This window comes from Manduca sexta, chromosome 18 (assembly GCF_014839805.1).
Source record: "Manduca sexta isolate Smith_Timp_Sample1 chromosome 18, JHU_Msex_v1.0, whole genome shotgun sequence".
Lineage (NCBI taxonomy): Eukaryota > Metazoa > Arthropoda > Insecta > Lepidoptera > Sphingidae > Manduca > Manduca sexta.
The window spans coordinates 1,102,851-1,126,120 of NC_051132.1; the positions used below are offsets into that span (position 1 = coordinate 1,102,851).

The 23,270-nt window shown below is 35.8% G+C and overlaps 1 protein-coding gene across 3 annotated transcripts in view; it reads right to left on the bottom strand.

The window, feature by feature from the left end:
• Positions 1-23,270, bottom strand: part of LOC115448437 (ABC transporter G family member 20) — a 106,260-nt gene that overhangs the window by 10,968 nt on the left and 72,022 nt on the right. For all 3 annotated transcript variants that reach the window (XM_037440021.1, XM_037440020.1, XM_037440022.1), the window contains 5 exons: positions 22,231-22,324; positions 17,303-17,421; positions 8,336-8,454; positions 7,713-7,908; positions 2,936-3,137 (listed from right to left, as the gene is read on the bottom strand). In XM_037440021.1, the coding sequence (XP_037295918.1) occupies positions 2,936-3,137; positions 7,713-7,908; positions 8,336-8,454; positions 17,303-17,421; positions 22,231-22,324 (730 nt within the window). The remainder of the gene's footprint in view (positions 1-2,935; positions 3,138-7,712; positions 7,909-8,335; positions 8,455-17,302; positions 17,422-22,230; positions 22,325-23,270) is intronic.

The following is a 23,270-nucleotide window of genomic DNA, read 5'->3' on the forward strand; positions in this document are numbered from 1 at the left end:
TTAGATCCCCAATAAAGTATCCACCCAATAAACTAAGATACGTAGGTTACTTTTCAAAATACATACCGGAGTTATTAACATTAATACTAGCGGAAGACATTTAATTTATAAACACATCGCCAATGAGTTTTTTGTGGCAACGGACTTTGAACCTTATTTTAATTAAACATATATTGTAACTTTAATGAGTTACTTTTTGCGAGACGTGGTGCAAGAACTTAAGCTTTTTATATATTTTAATGAAGTTGCTTCTTTGTTAGCATCAAGCCCCCTATAAACAATATATCATCATAATCATCAGCATCAGGTCATTGCTGAACATAGCTCATCCCTATACTTTTTTTTTGTATTGCACCCTGCAGGTAACACTGGGGGAAACCTGCCAATGGGATACTGGAATCCCTCGGCTTAGCATCTTCAGGGACCGGGAGGAACGTTGAGAGGGGATATCTGGGGAAGAAAGTGTGGGAGAAGGAACACTCTTAGGATGGGCAGAGGACAGAAGACCAGGAAATGTTCGCAATCCCTCATAGGTCTCAATGTGAATGGGCAATCTTGAGGCATACACACTCAACTGTGCCTAGGACCGCGTCTAACGTCTCCCCTTGCATGGGCGTGCATTCGAGGTAGAGATCAAGCGCACAAGAATTGCCTCTCGTGGGGGGGGGGGGGGTCTGTATATCTTTATAGGTAGGTATTTAGACCGACATGTTAGTAGATCAGTAACCTAACAACACTACCTCTAAATCGACTCAAAAAGGATATCAATAAGCTGCCCCATCATATTAAAACGTCTCATTCCTAGTATATACAGGTTAAAATGTGAAGTCACGATGATTTAATAGAATATATAATAATTAGTAACTGCCAGTTGTTAAAATGCTTATACGCTGTATTTCCTGTTTATAACACGTGCTTTTAAAATGGATTTATATAATAGTACCTGCGACTTTACCCGGACAAAAGATATAATTTAAATTGTTGTAAAATTAATCGCTCTTTGATTTCTAACATATATTGGCTGTAAAAGGACATTTCGTGATTTAGATTCCTAGATTGAGCATTTCTTTGAAGAAGTTTTAGATTATTTCTAATTAAAATTCTTGTGGAATAAGTAATATCGACGGCCGACGCCTCGTAGGGTAGCGAAGTAAACGAAATGTATTGCCTCTCATTGGTACAAGACTTAGTCCAATAAAGTACAATAAATAATTGCCATATATTTTTTTGAATCCTTATGATGTGTATGGATTGTAAATACACGTTACGACTCACAACACGTGAATCCAAAAGCTGTTAATTTAAATCTAATAACTTGTATACAAAATTTTGCAAACTTTGTGTTGCACGTGTGATATGGGGAAAAATTAAACGTTTAATAAACGGAAGATCTGCTATTCTACCTGATTAATAGATACTGGTTCGTATAAATCATTCTCTCTGATGTCTATGATAGTATGTATGCTTTGGTTTTTATTAGATATTTTGCTAAAACTAATCTGATTCGTGGGTGTAATGCAGGTATTTTTTAAGACCTACGTCAGTTACTCTTTGAGTACGACGGAATCTAGCTTAAGGTCAGTGGCATCGGGTTTTTACCACCCGGGGCGTACGTCGGACGAGCAAGAAAAAAGAGAGAAAAATATTTCCTTTTTCATCAAAACAATCAGAGTCATGCGCGCCCCGAGACAATACAAGCAACAAAAGTTAAAATGTATAAAATTATTAATATTACGCATTTTGCGGTCCCCATAAAATTGACCCCCCCCCCCCTCAACCGCGCCACTGCTTTAGTTACATATTGAGACCCTAAGATTGTTTAAAGAGAAAAAAAATATGGTCGACTCATCGTCCGCTGCGTCACTGATTATTTTTATTTGTAAATCTAAATCAACTTGACGTCTTGTTTTTTAATTTTAACCTTCCATGACGTAGCTACTTATTATTTATTTTAATTATTAATGAATTGAGGACATTATTTAAATGTATCAATTAGGGTTGTTTCAGCATAATTGTTGCCGCGACGACAAAGTTTATTTATTTATTTATTTGTTCAGGACCATCTACAGAGATTACAATATAAAAACACATAAAGCTTCACATATACATATACACTATTACAATTGCATCTCCTATAACAGATGGACACAACATGACCAAAGTTTATATATATTATGGCACTAGGTGTCTAAGTGACAATACAACTTAAAGATACTAATACTAAAAAAACATGCTTAACAAAATCTAGAATTTAGATAACATATAACGAAGTAACAGACATTGACAGTGATGGAACATAAGTACTTAAACTAACAAATAAATCGGCCTTTGTTTTATATTAGAAACTATTTTTGGAGATGGTATGAATACATATATTATAGTTATACACAATTTAAGTTACTAGACATGTTAGCAGCATAAATCTTTGTTTATTGAATACGTGACTCTTGGTGACGTAGTTGTATTGAAATATGACTGTAGTGCTGAGGAGTCGGGCAAAGTAAAGCCCGGAGTCTGGAATTTGCGCCCGGTATGGTGAAAGGCTCTCCTATTATATAAGGGGACGGAATACACACGACTAAAAGTGGATGCATTTGTTGAACTTCTAGGATAAAAGGGTTTCATGTGTAGTGAGTATATAGTTTATTATACATATTTCAAAATGCATATTGGGATATAACTATTCTACTTAGTTATATGGTGGGTTTATAAGTAGTAGACCGGGGCTGAACTGAGGGTTGAGGGACCAGTTTTGTACCCTACATCCTACTATATTTCCCATAATGAGCTGGATAGTATTGAGATAGGAAACAAAGAGAGCGTGCAAATGATCGGATGCTTTTTTGAAGTAAATATATAACTTCTAAAAAAATATATATTTCGCACTGACAGAAGTCTCAGATCAACATAATATTAGACAAAACTAAATACTCACACAATGCGCCTGCCGCGCCTCCTCGATGTAATGGGTGGTGATGATGACGGTCTTGTCTCCGGAGCTGGTGATGCGCACCAGGTGCGTCCAGATAGACTGGCGCAGCAGCGGGTCCACGCCCACCGTCGGCTCGTCCAGGATCAGCAGCTCAGGGTCGTGCATGAGCGCCACCGCGAACGAAACGCGCCGTTGTTGACCACCACTGATGATGTATCAAGATTTACCGGATAAATTAGTCAACTAAAACTAAATAAAATTTGTTACAAAAAACACAACTTTTATCCAAGAATGGGTAAGACGGTGCAACCAGGACACGCACTTTTGGCACGTTTGTTCCGCCCTATTTACAACGGACGAGCCTATCGCCAAATCATACACAAAAAGTTGAATAAAATATATTATTTTTTCATATTTAGCTTCTATATAACTAATAAATCGTAACAAATATTTACAATACTCAGTTTCGTGTCAAAATATCATGAAAATCAAACAAGCAAATTGTTCTCGCCAAATTACACGTTTCGTAACCGGGTTTTTACGATGTTATGTTCTTATAAAAATATTGCCTAATTTCGACCAACTCCAAAGTCTAACAGCCTTTCTAATATCTATGACGTAGGTTATTGACCGTTTTATTTTAATAAGTCCTATAGGTAATACATAATAAATAAATACAATAGTTCTTTGACATTCTAATTATTAAGATGCAAGTAAGACCGGTGTTCGAATGCATCCTCTATACTCCACTAGTTTAAAATTAAAATAATAAAGGGTGTTATCTGCTGCCGTTACTGAACACACAAATAGAAACAATAATACGATGTTATAAAATCATCCCTAAAAAAGATTATTTATAGACAAAAATTACAATGCTTCATAGGTTTTCTAGCGTCATTCGTTAAATAATCGTCTAACAACATTTGCTGTACATAGTATTTGTCACTTTATGAAAATTCTAATTCATTATTGCTTCATAATTTACAAATAAACAAAAATTCCGACTGCGCATTTATAATACCTTGCATCTTTTACATACCGCATTTTTTTGGTAATTAAAATCTATTGGTGTACATTTCTCTAAGAATATGCGTGATATATATTTTTTTTTATTGAACTTAATATATAAATATACACAAACGGACTTAATGCCATAGGCATTCTCTCCCAGTCAACTTTAGGATGGTATAGAGAGAACGGAGGCTGGTGCATCACGATAACATGAACAGTGAAAAAAGAGAAAGAAAAAAAAGTACATAACTGTAAATATACGATAAAAACCTACATAGAAAAAAATATAAAATACATATATAAAAAAAAATATAAACACAATATAAGTGCAATAAATATTTTATAAATAATACTATTTTACTATTGTGACTACCCACAGCTTTGTCGATATGCTATATAATGTTAGCGCCACACATTCTAAGCATGTTTAGTGAGTAAATGTGTCCACGGTAAATGCAGTACAATCGGCCGCCGCACGGCTGTTAGTGCACAATGAGTGTCGTGTGGTGCTGAGCCATTGTTTCAGCGGCCACACAATGCGCGAACATTCGGCTGAGTGGCGTTACATATGAATAAGCGGAGAAAAGCCGTGGAAAATTTGTTTGTTTAACACTAATTGTTTGTTTACATACTGAGTATTATGGTCTTTTGACATTTATGTATATTTTTTCGAACACTTACTAAATTATCGTTTTGTTAGTCGAATGTAATACATGAATCATTGGCTTACGCATTACGCTGCCGCAAGTCAAATTAAGCTCAGATATATTTTTTATTTTTTTTTATACATCCTGATTGGTATACTCTTTTGGTCTTTTGGACACTGTATTGGTCCAAATATAAAATTAATAAATAAAAAATGGTATCATCTGTGGTAATATTGATTAACGTTACTTGTTTCGTGCCTCAAATAACAAGCAACTATAACCTTTATTTACCGTGTCTAATTAGGTAAAAAAACATCACAAACGTGATAATTAATAAACAATAGTTTAGAAAGCATTATGCGTCTAACGACATGGCGCAATAATGTGTTATGATAAACATCCCGCTAGCAATAACTCGTATGCTAAGAACAATTGTTACGCAATTATACACTGCACTTTCGCTTATTCTTTCTCATATCTGTGATGCACTAATAATGCTTCCTGTGTTTACTTTCTTAGACGGCGCGGCAAAGTGACCCCACTGAACCTGGTTAATGGAAAATGTATATCCCTTGCCAGTTGACACAATTATGCCGGCCAGAAATGGGTTGTACACATTGTGTACAGCATTGTGTTTTAAAATTAGAGGTAAAGTGATACAGTTTGTTTTAATACTGCACATTTGATGTCTCAAGCAGTTGAGTAATTAATAATGTATTTTTAATATCTGAATTTATTACTATTTGAAATAAACTTCTAAATATAATATTGTAATCTGCGGTTCAATTTTTCTTTCGCTGTACAGACGACATACAACACTATTATTACAAGTCATAGAGCAACCTGTTCAAAATACCAAGCACAATACAATTGTTGCTAGAGAGAAATTTTCACACAAACGGCTGACTCATTACCATTCTATAGATGTATCTTATAATACATACAAATTATAAGAAATATCAAAGGTTAATTTGTTTAAGATTAGTTATTCTATTGGATATAATTTTATAAGTTCTCTCTTAAGTGAGAGAGCATTTTCTCTGAGCAGAAGCGTGTTCCTATTTGGAGGACATGGTACTCAGTGAAGTAACTGGACATTGAGACTTAAAGTATAGTTTCACAGCTCATTTTGCTGTGTAAATCTAGGCTTTCTATTATATAACTAACACGCTTGCCTAGTCCAACATTTCAAAAAGTAAATGAATAAGAATTAGTTATCACAAACCACAACAAATAATAAATTAATTAACCTTATTCTAACTACATTATTAACCACAAACTGAATCACAATATGTTTCCTTAAGTACGTGACGGTCAAGTTAACCTTTGAATTAACATAGAAAATTAACGTTACTTGGTTACAAAAAATGTTCAGTAAAATAAAATTCAGTAAACATTTTATTCGGAAGGTCATTGATCTCTAGCTTTGGCTTTTTCTTCTTCAATTGACGTCATATGAACATTTTAAATACAAATATAAAAGTCCTGTGTTAGACCAAATTTTTTATCACTGATTAATTTAATCACCTCTGTAGTCTAGTTTTTTTTTTATTGCTTTGAATGACGAGACGATCTTGCCGTTCGCCTGATGGTAAGCGATACGACCGTCCATAAACACTAGAAACACCATCCACCACCTTGAATTACCAAGTATTGTTTGGTATTCCACTGCGCTCGCCATCCTGAGACGTGAGATGTTAAGTCTCATTATTTCGAGTAGTTACACTGTCTACAATGTCCTTCAAACCAGAACACAACAGTGACTACACACTGGTGCTTGGCGGCAGAAATAGACATTGCGGTGGTACCTACCCAGGCGAACTCTCACATATACCACCAGTAGCACCAGTAGTAGTCTAGTTATTAGAAGTAGCGTAAATGAGTGTGACCCGTGAATTCCTGTATCGATTCCGAAGTGAGGAAATGCTATATGGGTTTTCTAAACAATTTGCAATGGATTGAATGCAGCTAGATGGCCGATCGTGAAGACTAAGGCAAATGATATTTCAGAAATAAAATCACATGGGATGATATTGGACATTATGTGACAATAATATTATTATACCTTGATGATTGGACAAGCCTTGTTTTATCAAGATGAAAACAACGTTTAACGATGGCGAACTTATCCAAAAATGATGGGCCATGGAGGGTGGGAGGAGGGGGCATCTGATACATTGTTTTTAACCTAATAGCGACTGCACACATAGCGGATCGTAATGGTGAAAAAGCAGCAAAACGCGATTTAGAGTCAGCCTAAAATACTGATGTAGGTAATTATTGAGAATTTACCGAGACTATCAACAGAAATTATGTTGATTGGTTATCGACGGTTATTATTGATTATTTAGATTAATTATATTATTATATATATTGGTTATTTAGTTTTGCTTGGTTATTTAGACTGTTCAGTGTTCTGCACTTCGTTTACATTCTTTGATCTTTCTTAGGAATAAAGGACCATTGATTAGTCTGTATGTTGAAACCTTATACATTGACTAACGCTCGTTAATATATTCATGTATGATTGACGTCATAAAACGTAATTTTACAAATAAAAATTCACAACCGGCCACCATTAGTATCGAAATCTGGTATAATAATTATAATTATTCGCCTTAAATTTAAGTACGTATGAGTAATAACGGTCTTTCCATTCGTTCGAGAACATATAGTACCGTAATGAGGAAGTTCGAGATGCGCAAGCGCAGGGCACTGAGTCATGTTTTTTGACCATAAACAATACACATTATTTTGTAAAACTATACATTACTTCGGATTTTAAAGCATTGTGTGGCGCTACTTAAGTCCATCACTTTGATACATTAGATGTCCAATCTCAGCCTAGTAACTATTGGTGTTCCTGTATCTTTCAAATACGTAGTTATAGCATATTATACACATTGATTTAGAAAAGTTATTTCTCAATCAGCTATGTACTTGATACCGACCATGCATACCCTTGCATAGTCTATCAGTAACGTTGACCACTTACCATCAGCTTGACTTCACAGACAAAAGTAATTGGATTTTACTCCATCACTTACCACCAGAATGTCTTCGTAGATAATAAAAACAAATTGTTACTCAAATGAAAAACAAGAAGTGCTGAGTGCTCTCACCTCAAGTTCTTGACCATTCTATTCTCGCTGGGCAGGTCGAGGAAGTCGAGCAGGAACCGCAGCCGCTCGTTGATCTCCCTGGTTTCCATGCCGAAGATCCAGCCGAAGTACATCATCGTCTCTTTGATCGTGAACTCTCCGTACAGAGCTATCTCCTGGGGCATGTACCCTACTCTCTTTCCGGGGACACCGGAGCCTGGGGACATGGTTACAGTCTTAGGTATGTCAATGTGATTCAAGCTAGTAGGTATTGTGAAAAAGTTCTCTGTTCCTTCACTCTCATAGTCCGAGCAATCCGACATGACTGGAGAAAGATCAGGCATACGAACAGTGGGTTTACGTCCTTAGCTAGTATGTGCTAGTATGTGTAGTATATGAAAAATAGTCGTCAGAATTATGTCGGCCTGTCTGCACCATCAATTATGTTACCATTTGTTAAGAGTAAGTTTATGGAACTGTAGCTGCTAGATGATATAAGGCTGCTCTTATGTGTTTGGTATAAACGCAGTGCAATGCCACACTATTTGCAAATCTCTTCTGATTGTTGAACTGCTTATAGCGGTTACCATCAACCAAATAGCTTCTTCGTCTGGTAATCTATTTGTATTGAAACTTGAACTCACCTTTGGTCCCCGGTTTGCCCCCCAGCACCCATATTTCTCCACTATTAAGTTTCCTTCTGCCGACGATGCAGGATAATAATGTGGTCTTCCCGCAGCCCGATGCTCCCAGGAGTCCGTATCTGGTGACAATAATAATATATTTAAAATACATACACGACACGCTCGGGGGGTAGATCTAGTAGGGATAAAAGCCTTTTAAAGCAATTAAATATTGTTGTTATGTATACGGGCACGCGTACTGCTTATAATAAACAAGCGACATGAGAGTAGATAACTATTTTTTTTTCTTTTTTAGCATAACATTGTTACACCCACACTTTTTATCTGATGGGAAAGGCAAAGGTGCAAAAAATGTACACAAATTTAGTCATGTGCGTTCCGTCTCGTGATGTGATAGGGAGCGAACCTATCGCCATATTAGACACAAATTCCATACTCCGAGTTAATATTGAGCCGAAAAACCCAACACTGACTGACTCGGGATTTGAATCCTAAACCACAAAGCGGTAGTCGAACAGCAAATTCAGTACCAACTTACAATTTTAAACAAAAAACATGAACAAAATTCACTTGAAAATAAATAAGCTATAGAGGACCAAAATAAAGTGGCTGACGTGACGTCAGTCCGCGTAACGGTGAGGGCTTTCTAGAGCACTGTGGTTCATCATTTCAATTTTGATTCAGTTTCCACCGAAGGATATCGTTTTCATGTCGTTTAGTATTACGTAAAACAATATATAAAATCTAATAGGCATTCACTTTATGTAAACTAGATAATAAACAAACAATATATCGATTATAATTTGAACTTCCCCATGAAGAAATAATGAATCATCAACAGCTCACATAACAGACATTTATGAAACCGACACCTCTCTACCATTTCGCTCGCAAAACCTCTGAACGATCTAACGGCAATCCAAATCCAACTTTACACCACAGCGTTAAAGTTTAATTCAAAGCCTTCGAAGATTATAGAAGGTAGATGCATTTCATAAGAGCGTCCTCGGGCTAACATCATTAACTGGCTCAAGTGACTGGACATTGCTTAGCGGAGTTTTTACAAAGCAATTCTTTTATTATTTCAGTTTATTTTATTTTATTTTTATTTTATTTTGGGGTAGTTTAAATACTATTTGACAACAATATGTTTAACATTACACCAAGAATGTAATATATTTAACTAATGTTGAAAATTAAGTATATCTAGGTTTGATAGCTGAGTATATGGGTTTTGAGCTAACAGATGCTGGGTTTGATTCTGCGGTAGGACAAGGGAAGGGAAATCCACATTCATAATGTTAAAAATACTATTTCACACTGCTAGATATAAGATATACGTTTAAGAATATTCTAGAAGAATTTCTATTTCAGTTTTAGTAAATCTTTTGCGGATGTGCGATATTTGTTCCGAGTCTAGGTAAGGCCATGTTAGAGTTGTTAAAGCAAAGGTCTTTGTCGGTGTCAATGGCCGGGACTTTGGAGTCATGAAACGAAGCTCCATATTCATTAGTGTCATTGGCCTCTTCAAATCCACACTGATTCATTTTACAGATATTTTTTCATAACTATCTGATTCTTTAACTTCTATCCAAAATTAAATTTACTGCTAATGACATCTTTTATTTAACTTAGGTTTTCTTTATTCTGATCTGAAGACTGGTAAGTCCTTTATACAACCCCGTTTTTGCGTTTAATTTCCTTTATTGTAAGAAGGGTCGTTTCGGTAAAACATTATAATTGTATTGATTGGATATTATATATGACATGTTTATTTAAATATTGATCCAACAATAAACGTTTCTTTTTAAAATCTTTGTTACTTAAGATACGTGATTGGTAGACTTATATGTTTATTTATATTAACTTTAGCAAGTTACAAGCTGGATTCGACGCTAAAATTAGTACATTAAAATTACTTTTAAAAATGTTTAAAATACTTATGCGCTGCAATTATATCTTTTACAAAAAAATCATGCGACCTGAGAGTCATTTAGTTTTTTATTTTTTATAATGTAACATTAGTAGTTAGCAATGGCGAAAGGTGAAATTTTCCGATAGGGAACCCAACACAATACATAGGTACTGATATGTATAAATGCGGTCTGTAAATCATTCTAATGATAATTAGATTTTGATCAAATTACGAAAAATAAGCCGGCAGGAATCGGGTTATATGGACCTTCACAAATGGTATTTAGGGCTTGATGGTATTGATGAGTTAGGTTTTAGGCTAAAGTCTCCCATTTGCAAATGAATATTCGATCTGCGTCATCCCATTATCTATACACGTAAGACAGATTTTTTATTTTTTTTATTATTATCTGTAATTTAGGTACATTATGTTTGTTTATGTTGCGACTGTGATTAATTAAATCGTTTTTCTTTTCTTTCTTTCTTTCAAAATGGCCACAACAAGCAGTCTCTACATCTAATAATATTGTTTGTAAGAACATTTTCATACATCAATAAAATTAATGATCAGAATCGAACCCAAATTACTTCCGCACAGGTAATCAATGCATAGCCACGTACTCTCAATACATGGTCCAGTGACGCCGTATCTGTCATTGTGTTGGGCGACAATGCTTGACGTCATCAATAATGGCCTCCGATAGATTCGCCCGACATAATTGAAGATATTAATTGATTGTACGTCTTTGTAGTCTAGGAGCTAGTATTTAATATTAAATACCTGATATAGATTCAAAATGTTTAATTGGTAATTGTTACTGAAGCTTTTTACCAGTGTAAAATGGTGTCTGACATTTCAATTCGAAGGTTGGTATTGCAATTTACTCAGAAAAGACACTGCGTCTGATAATATTATTGAAATATTGCAATATTCGTATTAAATTATTATATTCGTATAATATCTATCCATGAATAACGCATAAAATCTAGAGCCAGATTCTTAATTTCAAATGCAACTTGTTGTATAGGTCAACAAACCTCGTAATTTTGTTCAAATATGGATCTATAAAGGCGATAGCCCAGTTGAGAGAGGAATGGGCTGCCGAAAAAAATATCCGCAGGTTCAAAACTCAAGGGTAATATACTTACTTCTGACTTTTCTAAAAATTATGTATGTATTTGTCACTTGCTTTAACGGTGAAGAAAAACATCGTGAGGAAACCTGCATACCTGAGACGTTATAGAAATTTGAGGGTGTGTGAAGTCTACCAATCCGCATTAGGCCAGCGTGATGGACTAAGCACTAATCCCTCTCAATAGTAGAAGAGACCCGTGCGCAGCAGTGGGACAGTATATAAAACAGTATATTATTATTATTATGAATTTATACGTTTTTCCACCGAGCATAGTCAATTATAAACAGTACATAATGCAACTCACTACTTAGTTTCAAGAGTTAAAAGATTGCACGCATTACCGCACTATTTAAATGCCATACCGTTTCCAACAACGGATAATTATGCAAACCTACCTGTTTATTGTAATATATAGCTCCACTCTCATTCCGCAAACCTTGATTAACAAAATGAAATGTAGTTTTTATTTTCCTTTATACAATCGAATGTCGAGACGGTCTTGTCCTCTTGATCGTAAGTGCTGGTGATCAAATATGAATTTTGGTATATCAAAACTACTATGTTGTCGTTATCCTGAGCTATTCGATTTCTAAATTCATCATCATCAGCCACATAAAGTCCACTGGTCCACCCCAAAGACTTCTAGACCGACCAGTGAAAAGTAGTTTGTATCCAGCGGGTTTTTGCAACCTTCAGATTCATATTAACAAGTAATTTTGTGACGTTAAGTACTGTTATAGAGAGTGAACTGTCTCCGTGATGTATATATGTATATTGCGAACGCATAATGACTCCCGCGCTGTCTCAGGTTCAAAGACCAAGTAGCGTAATGTGTTATTCAAGTCTTTATCGGATTCTGGAATGACGCTCTATAAATGGAAATAAAATCGCTGCTATTACTACAGAACTAACATTGATTGCTAAAGGTGGGTAACATACTGCCTATCCTGAATAGAACAAAGGCGTGAATGTTTTAAACTAAAAATATCTTCATCGTCTCCACACAACGCAGTCATCGGAGCGAAACGCGTAGCCTTACATATTGGGCAACATTTAACAAATTCATCGGCGAGGTCGGACAAAACCGGCTCACTAGCAGCTTACATAACTGGCCCCTCACAGCCATGAGCTTGAGAATAGCTTGGGGTACCGACTACCGCATGTATTTACTAAATCAAGGTTTCTGCTGGTCGAAATTTGCCTAGAATTTTAATAATATCAATTGAACGGAGATACGCCAAAAGGACCCAAAGTATGGTGGAAAATGAGCCTAGTATGCCAAATTAGTTCTAGTCCATAAGATCTATATGTTCCATTAGTAAAACATCTTAGTCAAAATATGTTAATTTGAACTTTTTATTAACAAAATATAAAATAGAATATCAATGAGCAAAAATACGATTTACACTTCATTTTTCACAATTTCAGATGTGTAATGTTTGCTGAATCATCTTTGCGTATCTACGTTCAATTGCAGTGTGATAATTTTGGCGTGCCAGGAGGTACCCATTGGATATTGGTATTTGTACAAATATACTGGCTATACATAAACGTATTACAGTCACGGACATGATAGTTATATTAGTACTAGCTAATATTGATTGTGGACTGATTGCGGAGTTTGTCGAGGAATCCAACGTCCCTTGTTGAGCGGCTTGATGCTGGATCTTAAAACCGGTGAGCCAAACATAATTGTTACCCTAGGTCCGAAGCTAAAAGTTCAAAATCGGTTATCGTCTTTCGGAGCTAAGAGGTAATACTATTGATTACTGTTCACCTTGCGAAAACAACAAAATAAAAACTAAAAAAGACTTGTTTAGAATTTGGGGTTAGGTTTTTATAGCAAACAGCAAGCGAAGGTTTGATTTTTAAATTTGAATATCGATTTTGTGCCAACCTATTATAAAACAATGTCCTTCGTCGAGTCTGTCTGTCTGGAGGCGATAAACGTAAACACCATCCAACTGATTACGATAAAATTTGGTATAGATATAGTTTGTTATTCTAAGGGCATAGGCTAGGTACTTTTTATATCAGGAGAATATATAACGGGACTTTAATCCCGCAAAGACCCTTTCAGGCGGGCAAAGCCATGAGCAAAAGTTAGAATTATTGTAAAAACTGTTTTATCGTAGGGCCAGCTCTGAGGTTTTAAACAAAGAACAAACTTGATCGAAGGACCTGCCTACGCATGTACTGACTGTCAACCATTCACCATATTTTTTTTGTTTTCAACGTGTTCTTGACAAGCTCATTAGTTTATCATTAATAGGCTTATTACATGCAAATTATTTAAATTAAAAAGTTGCCTAAAAAATTATTTACGCGAGACTGCTTGAATTTCTGGTTTAAGACAATTCCTGATTTTACGAGTTGTTATTTCTTAAAATAGTCCTGTTTACGTTTCTTTTTTCTCGATTTCGTTATACTTAATTGTTTTTTTTTTTGTAATAAATGATTAGAACATTATGTAATAAAAACTAACGCGCCGCGGATATAACAAAAAGTGCAAGTGTAAATTGTTGTAGTTTCTGGCATAAAATTTGCTCGCGCCTCCTTACGCGTAGAAACCCTTTCCTCGCATAATACACTCACTGTGTTCTTTACAGGTCACAAGCCAGGACTTGATCTTTCTGTAGCTACAATTTTTATGTAAATCAAAGTAGTATATATATCTCTTTTCTTTATGTTCTTTCATTGCTTTTTATAAGGGCACGGGCGTAGATTGCTTTTACGCCACGATGCGCAAACGTTGTGGGTCACTGGTGCGCAGGGTGAGGGTCAGCACCAATAGCATTTTGAACACGTTTACAAATAGGCTAGACTGTGCCTACGTGAATCATTGCTGCAGGAGGCATGCTCCGATATGAGGAGAGCAGTAGTGGACGCATTATCGTTTATCACCTCATAATTATCTTACCAATATAAATATAAGTATTGTTTCACTAACCCCAAATGACTCTGTGTTACTTGATTAATAATAATAAATAAATAATTTGACCCCATTGCATTTGTTGGTAAGCGAAGTGGGGTCTAGATAGTGTCGACTGACGAGAGATGGTTATTAGATTCAGATTACGCTCTAACATTAAACCCACAATCTAAAAATGTCACTTACTTCATATTGATAGATGTCAACTCTATCATAATACGTCTTACTAATATTTAATTTCGATATGAGTATCTTTGTAAGAATTCAACGCGGAAAAACTGTATGTATATAGATGAATATTGTCCCACAAATGGACCATATTCTGAAATTTAGTACCTATTTACACTTTTCTATCTGTAGATGGGGCCATAGGCTGCTACAGTTTTTTTCTTTTAATCTTTATTTACCGTACAAGCTTAGAGGCTTTTGATCTACAAGATCATGCTAGCCTCATCGTATTGTTACAGTTATTTAAAACAATTTATAAGGAACGGATGGAATGGGAAACGCTTTCACGCGGACAAAGTCGCAGGCAACACCTAGTTCTTTATATCTTAATTTGCAATATCATCGACCCACGCACTTACTAAACATCTACCAAAGCCCGCGATACGTTCACGACCAGCCTCCATTAGCAATAAGAAAAAATAACAATAATTTAGTACGACATCCTTTGTCCGAATAATTTAAGTAATTAATGATCGTTGACTTCACGTGTCCTCTAATACATACATAACATCACGCATTTTATCCCCGAAGGGGTATGCAGAGGCGCAACTAGGGCACCCACTTTTCGCCAAGTATGTTCCGTCCCATGATGTGATAGGGGGCGAGCCTATCGCCATATCGGGCACAAATTCCAGACGCCGGGCTGATACCGAGCAGAAAAACCCAAATATCACTTTGCCCGACCCGGGATTCGAACCCAGGACCTCAGAGCGCTATTGTACCGGACGTACAATACAACTACGCCACCTAGGCAGTCCTCTAATAAGACTTGTGAAAACAAGTATTATTACAAAGTAACTAATTAAGTTGATATTTCCTTAATTTTTTTAGTAATGACGTCATTATGCTTTAGTTTACGTGGTTGTTCTATTCGTTGAGAAAACTTTCGCCTAGCAGCAGTTTGTTGTACTTTGATATTAAATACAATGTAGGCAGTGTATCTAGAAAACCTTAGATACATCACGACTTTCTCTTGGTAAGGGTAGAGAATGGCGCAAACAGGGCACCTACTTAGATAGAGGGCGAGTTGATCGCCATGTCGGACACAAATTGCAGATTCCGGAAATAAGCCCTGGACTAGTAAAATGTTATTGGGTTTTTCTTATCAGTATCAGCGTAGTTTTCAATTTGTGTCCGATATAGCGATAGGCTCAACACCATAACTATACAATGTGGGAGAACATATACGGCTAAAAGTGAATAGCCTAATTGCATCTCTGCCTGGCCCTTCGGAGATGGAGGCGTGATGCGGTGTACTAACAAACGCATTGTACTTCACGGAATTAAAACCTCTGGACGTTGTGTTCCTATTTTATGAGTAGTAATTTAAGGCGAGCGATGAGATCCAGACGTCGCGTCGCTCAGTTGTATAGATCTAAAACTGCGAATAAAATATAATGGACAAAAAACTGCCAGAACGCAAAAAGTCACGTTAATAGTAATCCTTTATATTTTGACGCAATAATCACGAGATATCTAATATAATACTTATGCGTGTTTTTGTAACATTGTTCTTAACTTGTAAAGCTCTACAAAGCTTAAGATAACCGACATCAATCGATAGTACTATAAATACCTTTTCATCTATTTCAGGATATAGTATTTATGTCAAATGGACCACGACTTAGAGGAACAACCTTCTTTAGACGAGAAAATTTCTAACACGATTTAAAGATACACCAATATTCGAAGTCTCTTATTTTCAATGTATGTTTCTTAAGGGATTGTGATATACACGAGTCAGTCGAGCGGTGGCGAAAGGTTGATATAACCCGATCCTACCTCCCTTTATGAAGAATTTATGTAGAAGCTAATAGGGGACCGAACTAATTTTTGTTCTTTATTATTATCAAATATTTACGTTATATAAATTATAACACAGAAAGAATTACTTAATTCGGTAAAAAATCAACAAGTTATAAGTCTTTCAATTTCGGTAGAAGGGGTAAGTAACAAGAAACAGAAAAGAGGCGCAATACCCACGTGTGACGTCATCGGGCATTACGACGCGTGCGAAAGAAAGAGATGAAGCGATATTCCCACTTCGCGCCCACTTCGGCGTATAGTAATATTTGAAATATGAATTACTGGCTCATTTTTTAACCAATTTTAATGCATTTTTCGCAGGAGGGTTTCTTTTTCGTATTATTAACCATTACATATAGAATAATGTACAAAATCAAACACAGGACAGTCCCCTATTCTCATTAGAACGTTTTGCAGACCGCGTTTACGTTAATACCTATATGTTGTGTCGGATTCCCTTTCAGAAAACGTCACCTTTCGCCACTGCTGTCGAGCATTGTATTTTCTATACCGCATATACAATTTACTGTCGAGTAACGTTTGCACACTGACTCCTCGACCACCCATATGGCACAACGTATTGTTTGTAATAATTGCTTTTGTTTTATTTGTCCCGGCGCCCTTGGCGAGTTGGCCGGCTGCCATCACGCTTCCTTATAGCCACGGGGGAAGACAGTGACCTCCGTTAGTGAACTAAGACTAAACAACAGATTCTACGGATTAGCTGGTTGTGAGAGGCCATTAGATGATCCCCGTAACAATACGAATGCTTTTGTGATTGGCTTGTTTTTTATCTATCCTGGAGGTTATGGACTGATAGATCTTTGTGATTAAAAAGCCAAGCTAAGACAATAAGTCAAGGTGAGATGATTACTGGTACTAATAGAGAATTGTTTAAGCTATATTTTAGAAAAGGACTGGCAAGCAAACGCAATAAAGTGTTGTACTAACATGGTCCCCTTGGCGACGGTCATGTTGAGGTTGCTGAGCACGTGGTTGGGCCGCTTGTTGGAGCCGTAGTGCTTGAACGCGTGCCGCACGCACACCGCCTGCTGTCGCTTCTGCCATATCTGAAAACGACACGCAAATTAGTCAAAACGAAAATATAAATAGTATCACGCCTTCTTCATTTGTTAAAGGTAGGCAGAGGTGTAACAAATGTTTCGCTAGTTGTGTAGTAGTAGGCGATGAAAAAATATAATAAAATAGACATTTTATATTCCGTATTGTTTTTCTATCCTTAATTTGTTGATTTTCTTAAAGAAAGAATATGCATAGATAAATAAAAATGAGCCAACAATAAATAGTGCTTATGTTAGTCATATTTGCCTCTAGGCTTTAATAGTTAATACATATGGTATTTTTCCCTACAAAGCTGTAGCTGGTTTAAAATGATTGTTATTTTTCTGTCTATCCTCATCATGCTGCAATAAATGCACAAAAGACTTTCTAAAGCATATTGCAAGACGGATTTAGTTTAGATTTATGATCAACCGCCTGCTCAACAACAATGTACTCGGGAAGGTCAACTTCCGTCTAAACCCTAACTAGATTAATTTAAATTCGTGAATAATTAATATTCATGGATAATTAACATTGGTGTCTAATAAACGAAGGCGTATTATTCGATTCGGAAAAAAAAAGAATGTGGTAGTAAATATACTTTACCAAAATTATTAATATGCTTGCCAAAATGGTATGGAAATAAGTTATCAATAGTTATTTAAGTTATCTTTTTATGAAAAAAGAAAGAGTTATTTTAATTCAATCTTGAAGGTGGGTGCGAAGGCCCTGCGGCTCTGTCGAGAAATAAATTAGTCTTACTCCTTAATAATATTATAATGCAAAAGATTTTGAACATGTTTGTTGGCAGTAAACACAGAAACCATTAACGGATTTGGATGATTTGGATGAGGTTTGACACACGGGTAGATTATGTCTTTTATTAACACATAGGCTATTTTCTATATCTATACTTTGAAATGCTGATTTTTTTATCCGAATTTGAAATAGATGGCTCTAGTGTAGAACTGTGTTTGAGCAACTTTTGTAGTGGGAAAGACTTTTTACACGAACGAAGTCGCGTGCAACACCTAGTGCGTAATAAAACACAAAAGATCTTTTGATTTAAAGGAAAAATGCCAAATACAAAAAAAAAACTCGTTGATTAATAATCCCAAACACTGATTGATTATGTCCTGCCCTCAAGTAATTTGAGGTATCTAACAACAAAATGCTAAACCCACCGACGTTCAGAGGTCGTTTGTTACGATTTTCGGCGAACCGTGTCCAGCGAGTGACCTTCGGAGTCAATGAACTGCCGGACCCTGTTTGTTAGAGGTCCGTAAAGATATAATCGAAACTTTCGTAATAAAAGTTTGGAGTTTCTGCGAACTCGTCCCTTAATCTTTTTTTTATTTTTATCGAAATTCGGCACTCATTTTTTTAGATGCAATATAAGATGTTGCGGTGCAAGTTACTGACACAGATTCGCAAATTCGGATCCAGGGCCCGTACTTCTGACATTTCGAATTTACATTACGTTAAAAATAAATATATATTATATTTTTATTTTGTTCGACGCAAGCGGATGTCTGTTAAAGATGTTTTTGTCTGTATTGCATCATGTATGTTAACTAATACTCAGATTATATCCAAAAACTAATAAACGTTTATCCTCAAGTCCCAATCGTTCACAGAAACGAACCAGAAGTAAGTAACATACATAAGGCCACATACAACTCACCCTCAATGCCACAAGCGCACTAGTGCACGTCAAAAAACCGAGTTATTTAACCAAATGAATCGAAACCACACGTAAGCGGGTAATAATATAGAACTAGTATAGTTTTTATGCAATGGATCGATGAGTCGAGTCATTCGCATGTTCAAGCGACTGCCTTTAAACAGTAAAATGTACCTTGAATTAAAATGCATTGGATTACACTTATACTGAACATGATGTTAATAAATCTAAGCACACACACGCGCGTTTAATCCCCGAAAGGGTAAGCAGAGGCGCAACTAGTGCACCCCCTTTCCACCTTGAGTATTTCGCCCCATGATGTGATGAGGACGAGCCTATCGCCAAATTGACACTAATTTCAGACACTAGGCTGATACTGAGTAGATGAACGTAATATCACATTGGCTGACTCGGGAATCAAACTCGAGACTTCAGCACTGCACTCGTACGGTAGTAAAACTACGCCACTGAAATCTATTCAATTCTAATCTGTCCCGAGACATTAGAAGTCTTTATCTTTAATGTGTAAACGACTCACAATACTTGTTTACCACTTAGCGGCGGACAGAAGTAGACAAAGCGTTTACCTAAACGAACTTTATTAAGTGGCAAAATGTGCTACAGTCGACCTTTAATTATTTTTCTAAAAACAAAGTCAAATAAACTCTATACAAAGCTGCGATAGCCTAGTTGGACGTGGAACGGACTGTCGAGATAATTGTCCGCAGGTACAAAACCCAAGGGCACACAACTGTATTTTCTAAAATTATATGTGTATTTTTTAAATTATTGTTTGCTTTAACGGAAACTTCGTAAGGAAACCTGCATACCTGAGAAACTCTCTATAGGAATTTTGAGGGTGTATGAAGTCTATCAATCCGCACAAGGCCGGCACGGTGAATTAATGGCTATTCCCTCTCAGTATTAGATGAGACCCATGCCTAGCTGTGAGGCAGTATATAATACGGGGCTGATATTATTATTATTACACTGGCAGGAATTTACAATTGACAAGCTCACCATCACGTCATGGGACGGAAACAAGCAACCATGAGTATTCTTTCCTTATTACTAATTATTTTCTTACTTCTTTGGAGATACACACATAAGCCTATTTCAACTCCACCTGAGTTCTACACACCTACCCTAGGTACTAAACTAGAGGTCAAACAAATTGCGTCACCGGTCAACGGTCGTAAAACACTAAAACAGAAGCTATTCAATAACATGTAATACAAATCAAACATACAATATTGGTTAGACAATGTCTGTGACGGCGATTGACTTGCTGCGAACAAGATGTTTTAAAATACACACATCTCATGCCTTCATCGGCGGGAAAGGCAAAGATGTACCAGAACACCCAATGTTCGCCATGTATCATTCCCGATTTTTCGACTTTATAACTTATGTATTATAATACGTGTTATTTTCTAAATTTTATTTCCGTTAGATTTTGAATAACATACATTTCTAATGAATGTATTTCAAAGAAAGTAGTCTGCGACCCGTAACACCTAGTATCTCAAAGTACTTAAGTTCTCCATTACTCAGTAACTCAAATTAAAAGTTCAATATCACATTTCTTCTTCATCTAAGCTTCCCTTTGACCTTGCTATTGTTTAAAGGCCGCTGTGGACAATAGGCAAAGCGACATGTTCCTCTCAATATTCATTTAAAACAAATAAAAATAAAACAAATAAATGCAAAATGATCTAATTGAATATGAACAGATGATATCACTAAGAAAACATACATTTTAGATACATTTAGGCTTCTATTTGTTCACAGCGAATATAGAATCAATATTGACTGCAGTCAGTCATATTTTACGACTTTGGCATCTAATAAGTAGCCATTGTATTGACTAAACGCTAAGGAAACGATGATGCATAATGTACTGGGAAAAAGGCTGACTGCAATGAAACAAGACAATTTCGCTGTTAGTCATAATTGTTATGAAGCTTATTTATTCATTATTAATTCAATATGAGTAAATTTCCTCAGACTTTCTGGAAAACACTTTCCTTTCTCAAAAATCAATAATGCCCCACTAGACTCAATATACTTTATAAATATAAATGCAAATAAAAATATTTAATAAAAAAAAGTGAAACATCACTCCGATGATGACACTCAAGACATGAAACACCAATGTTAGTTATATTATATTAGAAACAGCTGAAAATATTTCGATGGAATTTGGCACACGGATAAAAATATAGCGCTTTTTTTTCTCAGTAATCTCATACAAAATAATGGATTTTTTAAATACTGACATTAGGCGCTGTAAATCGCTGTTAGCGAATTTTGTATCAGAAAAGTATCTTAGCGCGAGCGAAGACGCGAGCAACACCTAATTATTTGATAATAATATCAACTGTAGTTACTGTCTTACTTTAAAGCTCTACTAATAAGATATTAGTTTTTTTATCCATCACACTGGCAAAAGGTCAATCACAATCTTCGAATTTCTTATATCAAAATAACACAAGAAGCATCAATCCAATATCTCAGCCCGCAGAATGGGAAACATAACGCAGTGCATTGTGATTAAAAGTTCCGAAGTGTTAGCTTACTTCATGGGCAGTTTTAATGGTTATGATCACTCGGGCAACTCCCTTATCTATTCCTTTAGTTACATAAATATTATTCTAAACAAATCTTCAAATGAATCTATTGTATTTTTAAGATTTTTTATTCAGGTGTAAAATTAAATATTTGAATCTTTTCTAGCATGATAAAATGCTTTCTTATTTATCCACGAGACAGTGTGGGGTTACTTGTGATTCATGATTATATACTCATCCGTCCACCCCACAATGCAAATGATAGAGGAAACGTATATGCTAATGTTTCCTGCTGTGCAAACATAATATGTATTTTTTCAAAGAAATAAGTTCTTAATGATTTGCTCATTCGTACAAGCAGACAATTAAACAGGCCGGCATAATTGTGTGGACTGTCGAGGACTCATCATCTCTCATTAATGGACATTCTATTGGACCCCCTCCAATTACCATCAGAGGCAGCGGGGTCACTGCCATGATCGTAAAAAAGTCTCATACACCTGCCGCCCTCTTCAAAGCCTGTAGATGCATTATTCATATAAACATGATGATTTGGAACTGACCGTGCTTTCTTGTTTGTCGAAGGGCGGTGAGAACTGTATCTGGCTCATTTTGGACTCCTTCTCGTCGCTCAGCGGCGACGGAGGCGAGGTCTCTCTGTGGACAAACAGACAAATAGTTTATTTATATGTACAACACATATTTGAGTTTCAATAAACAATCAAAAAATATTATTAATGTTATGACGTACATAACTTTAGTATGTATATAGATTCTAGTTTGCCGGTGTAATTCTTATTAATTTTATGATAAACCGTTGTCATTTTTATTTATTATGGCTACAAACTTTAGATAAGTATTTGAGAATTTTACTATACTACAATCAAAACAAGCCTCAAAATAGGCAGAACATGTTTACGATACTTATAGTAGAAGCTATACCTATATCTATAAATAGACAAAACGTATACAGAATCGTAAACACGTGCATTTAAAGCCGTGCGGCCGTCACGTGCATAAAACAATTTTAAAGGTGAATGATATCAAATCGTGCAACATGTTAGGTGCCTTGAGCGGGAATATTAAATATTTTCTATTTGTATATGTAACCCCACTACGATATTATCTAGTTTTTGGATTATTTCTTCTCGTGGCTAAGGGATTGCTACAAAACCCATCCCTTTCGGTTCGGAATTCAAAAGAAATTAGTGGATAATTTAAAATCCAAACCTCCAATGCTCTGGTATTGATCACGTTATTGGACAATAACTATCATTCCCTAGTACTTGCTTATTTCTTAGTTACAAGGAAACCTGAACATTTATCCAGAAATAAGTACTCTCCATTTAAACAGGTCCTAAACCTAAACATAACCAGCCACGAACAAAAAATATAGAGGATGTTTACTCGCCACGAGTGAGGAAGTACGTAATATCGAATTTTGTGGAATTTATCCATACACGGCAATGGAAAAACACGATGACCAAGAGCACATACATTAGATATGAGGGCAAAAACCTTAACCACTGCTTACTGAGCATAAAGTTCCGCTTCAAAAGGAACAGACTTTAAGAAAGGTCTAAAATCAAAATGCCTGATTGTT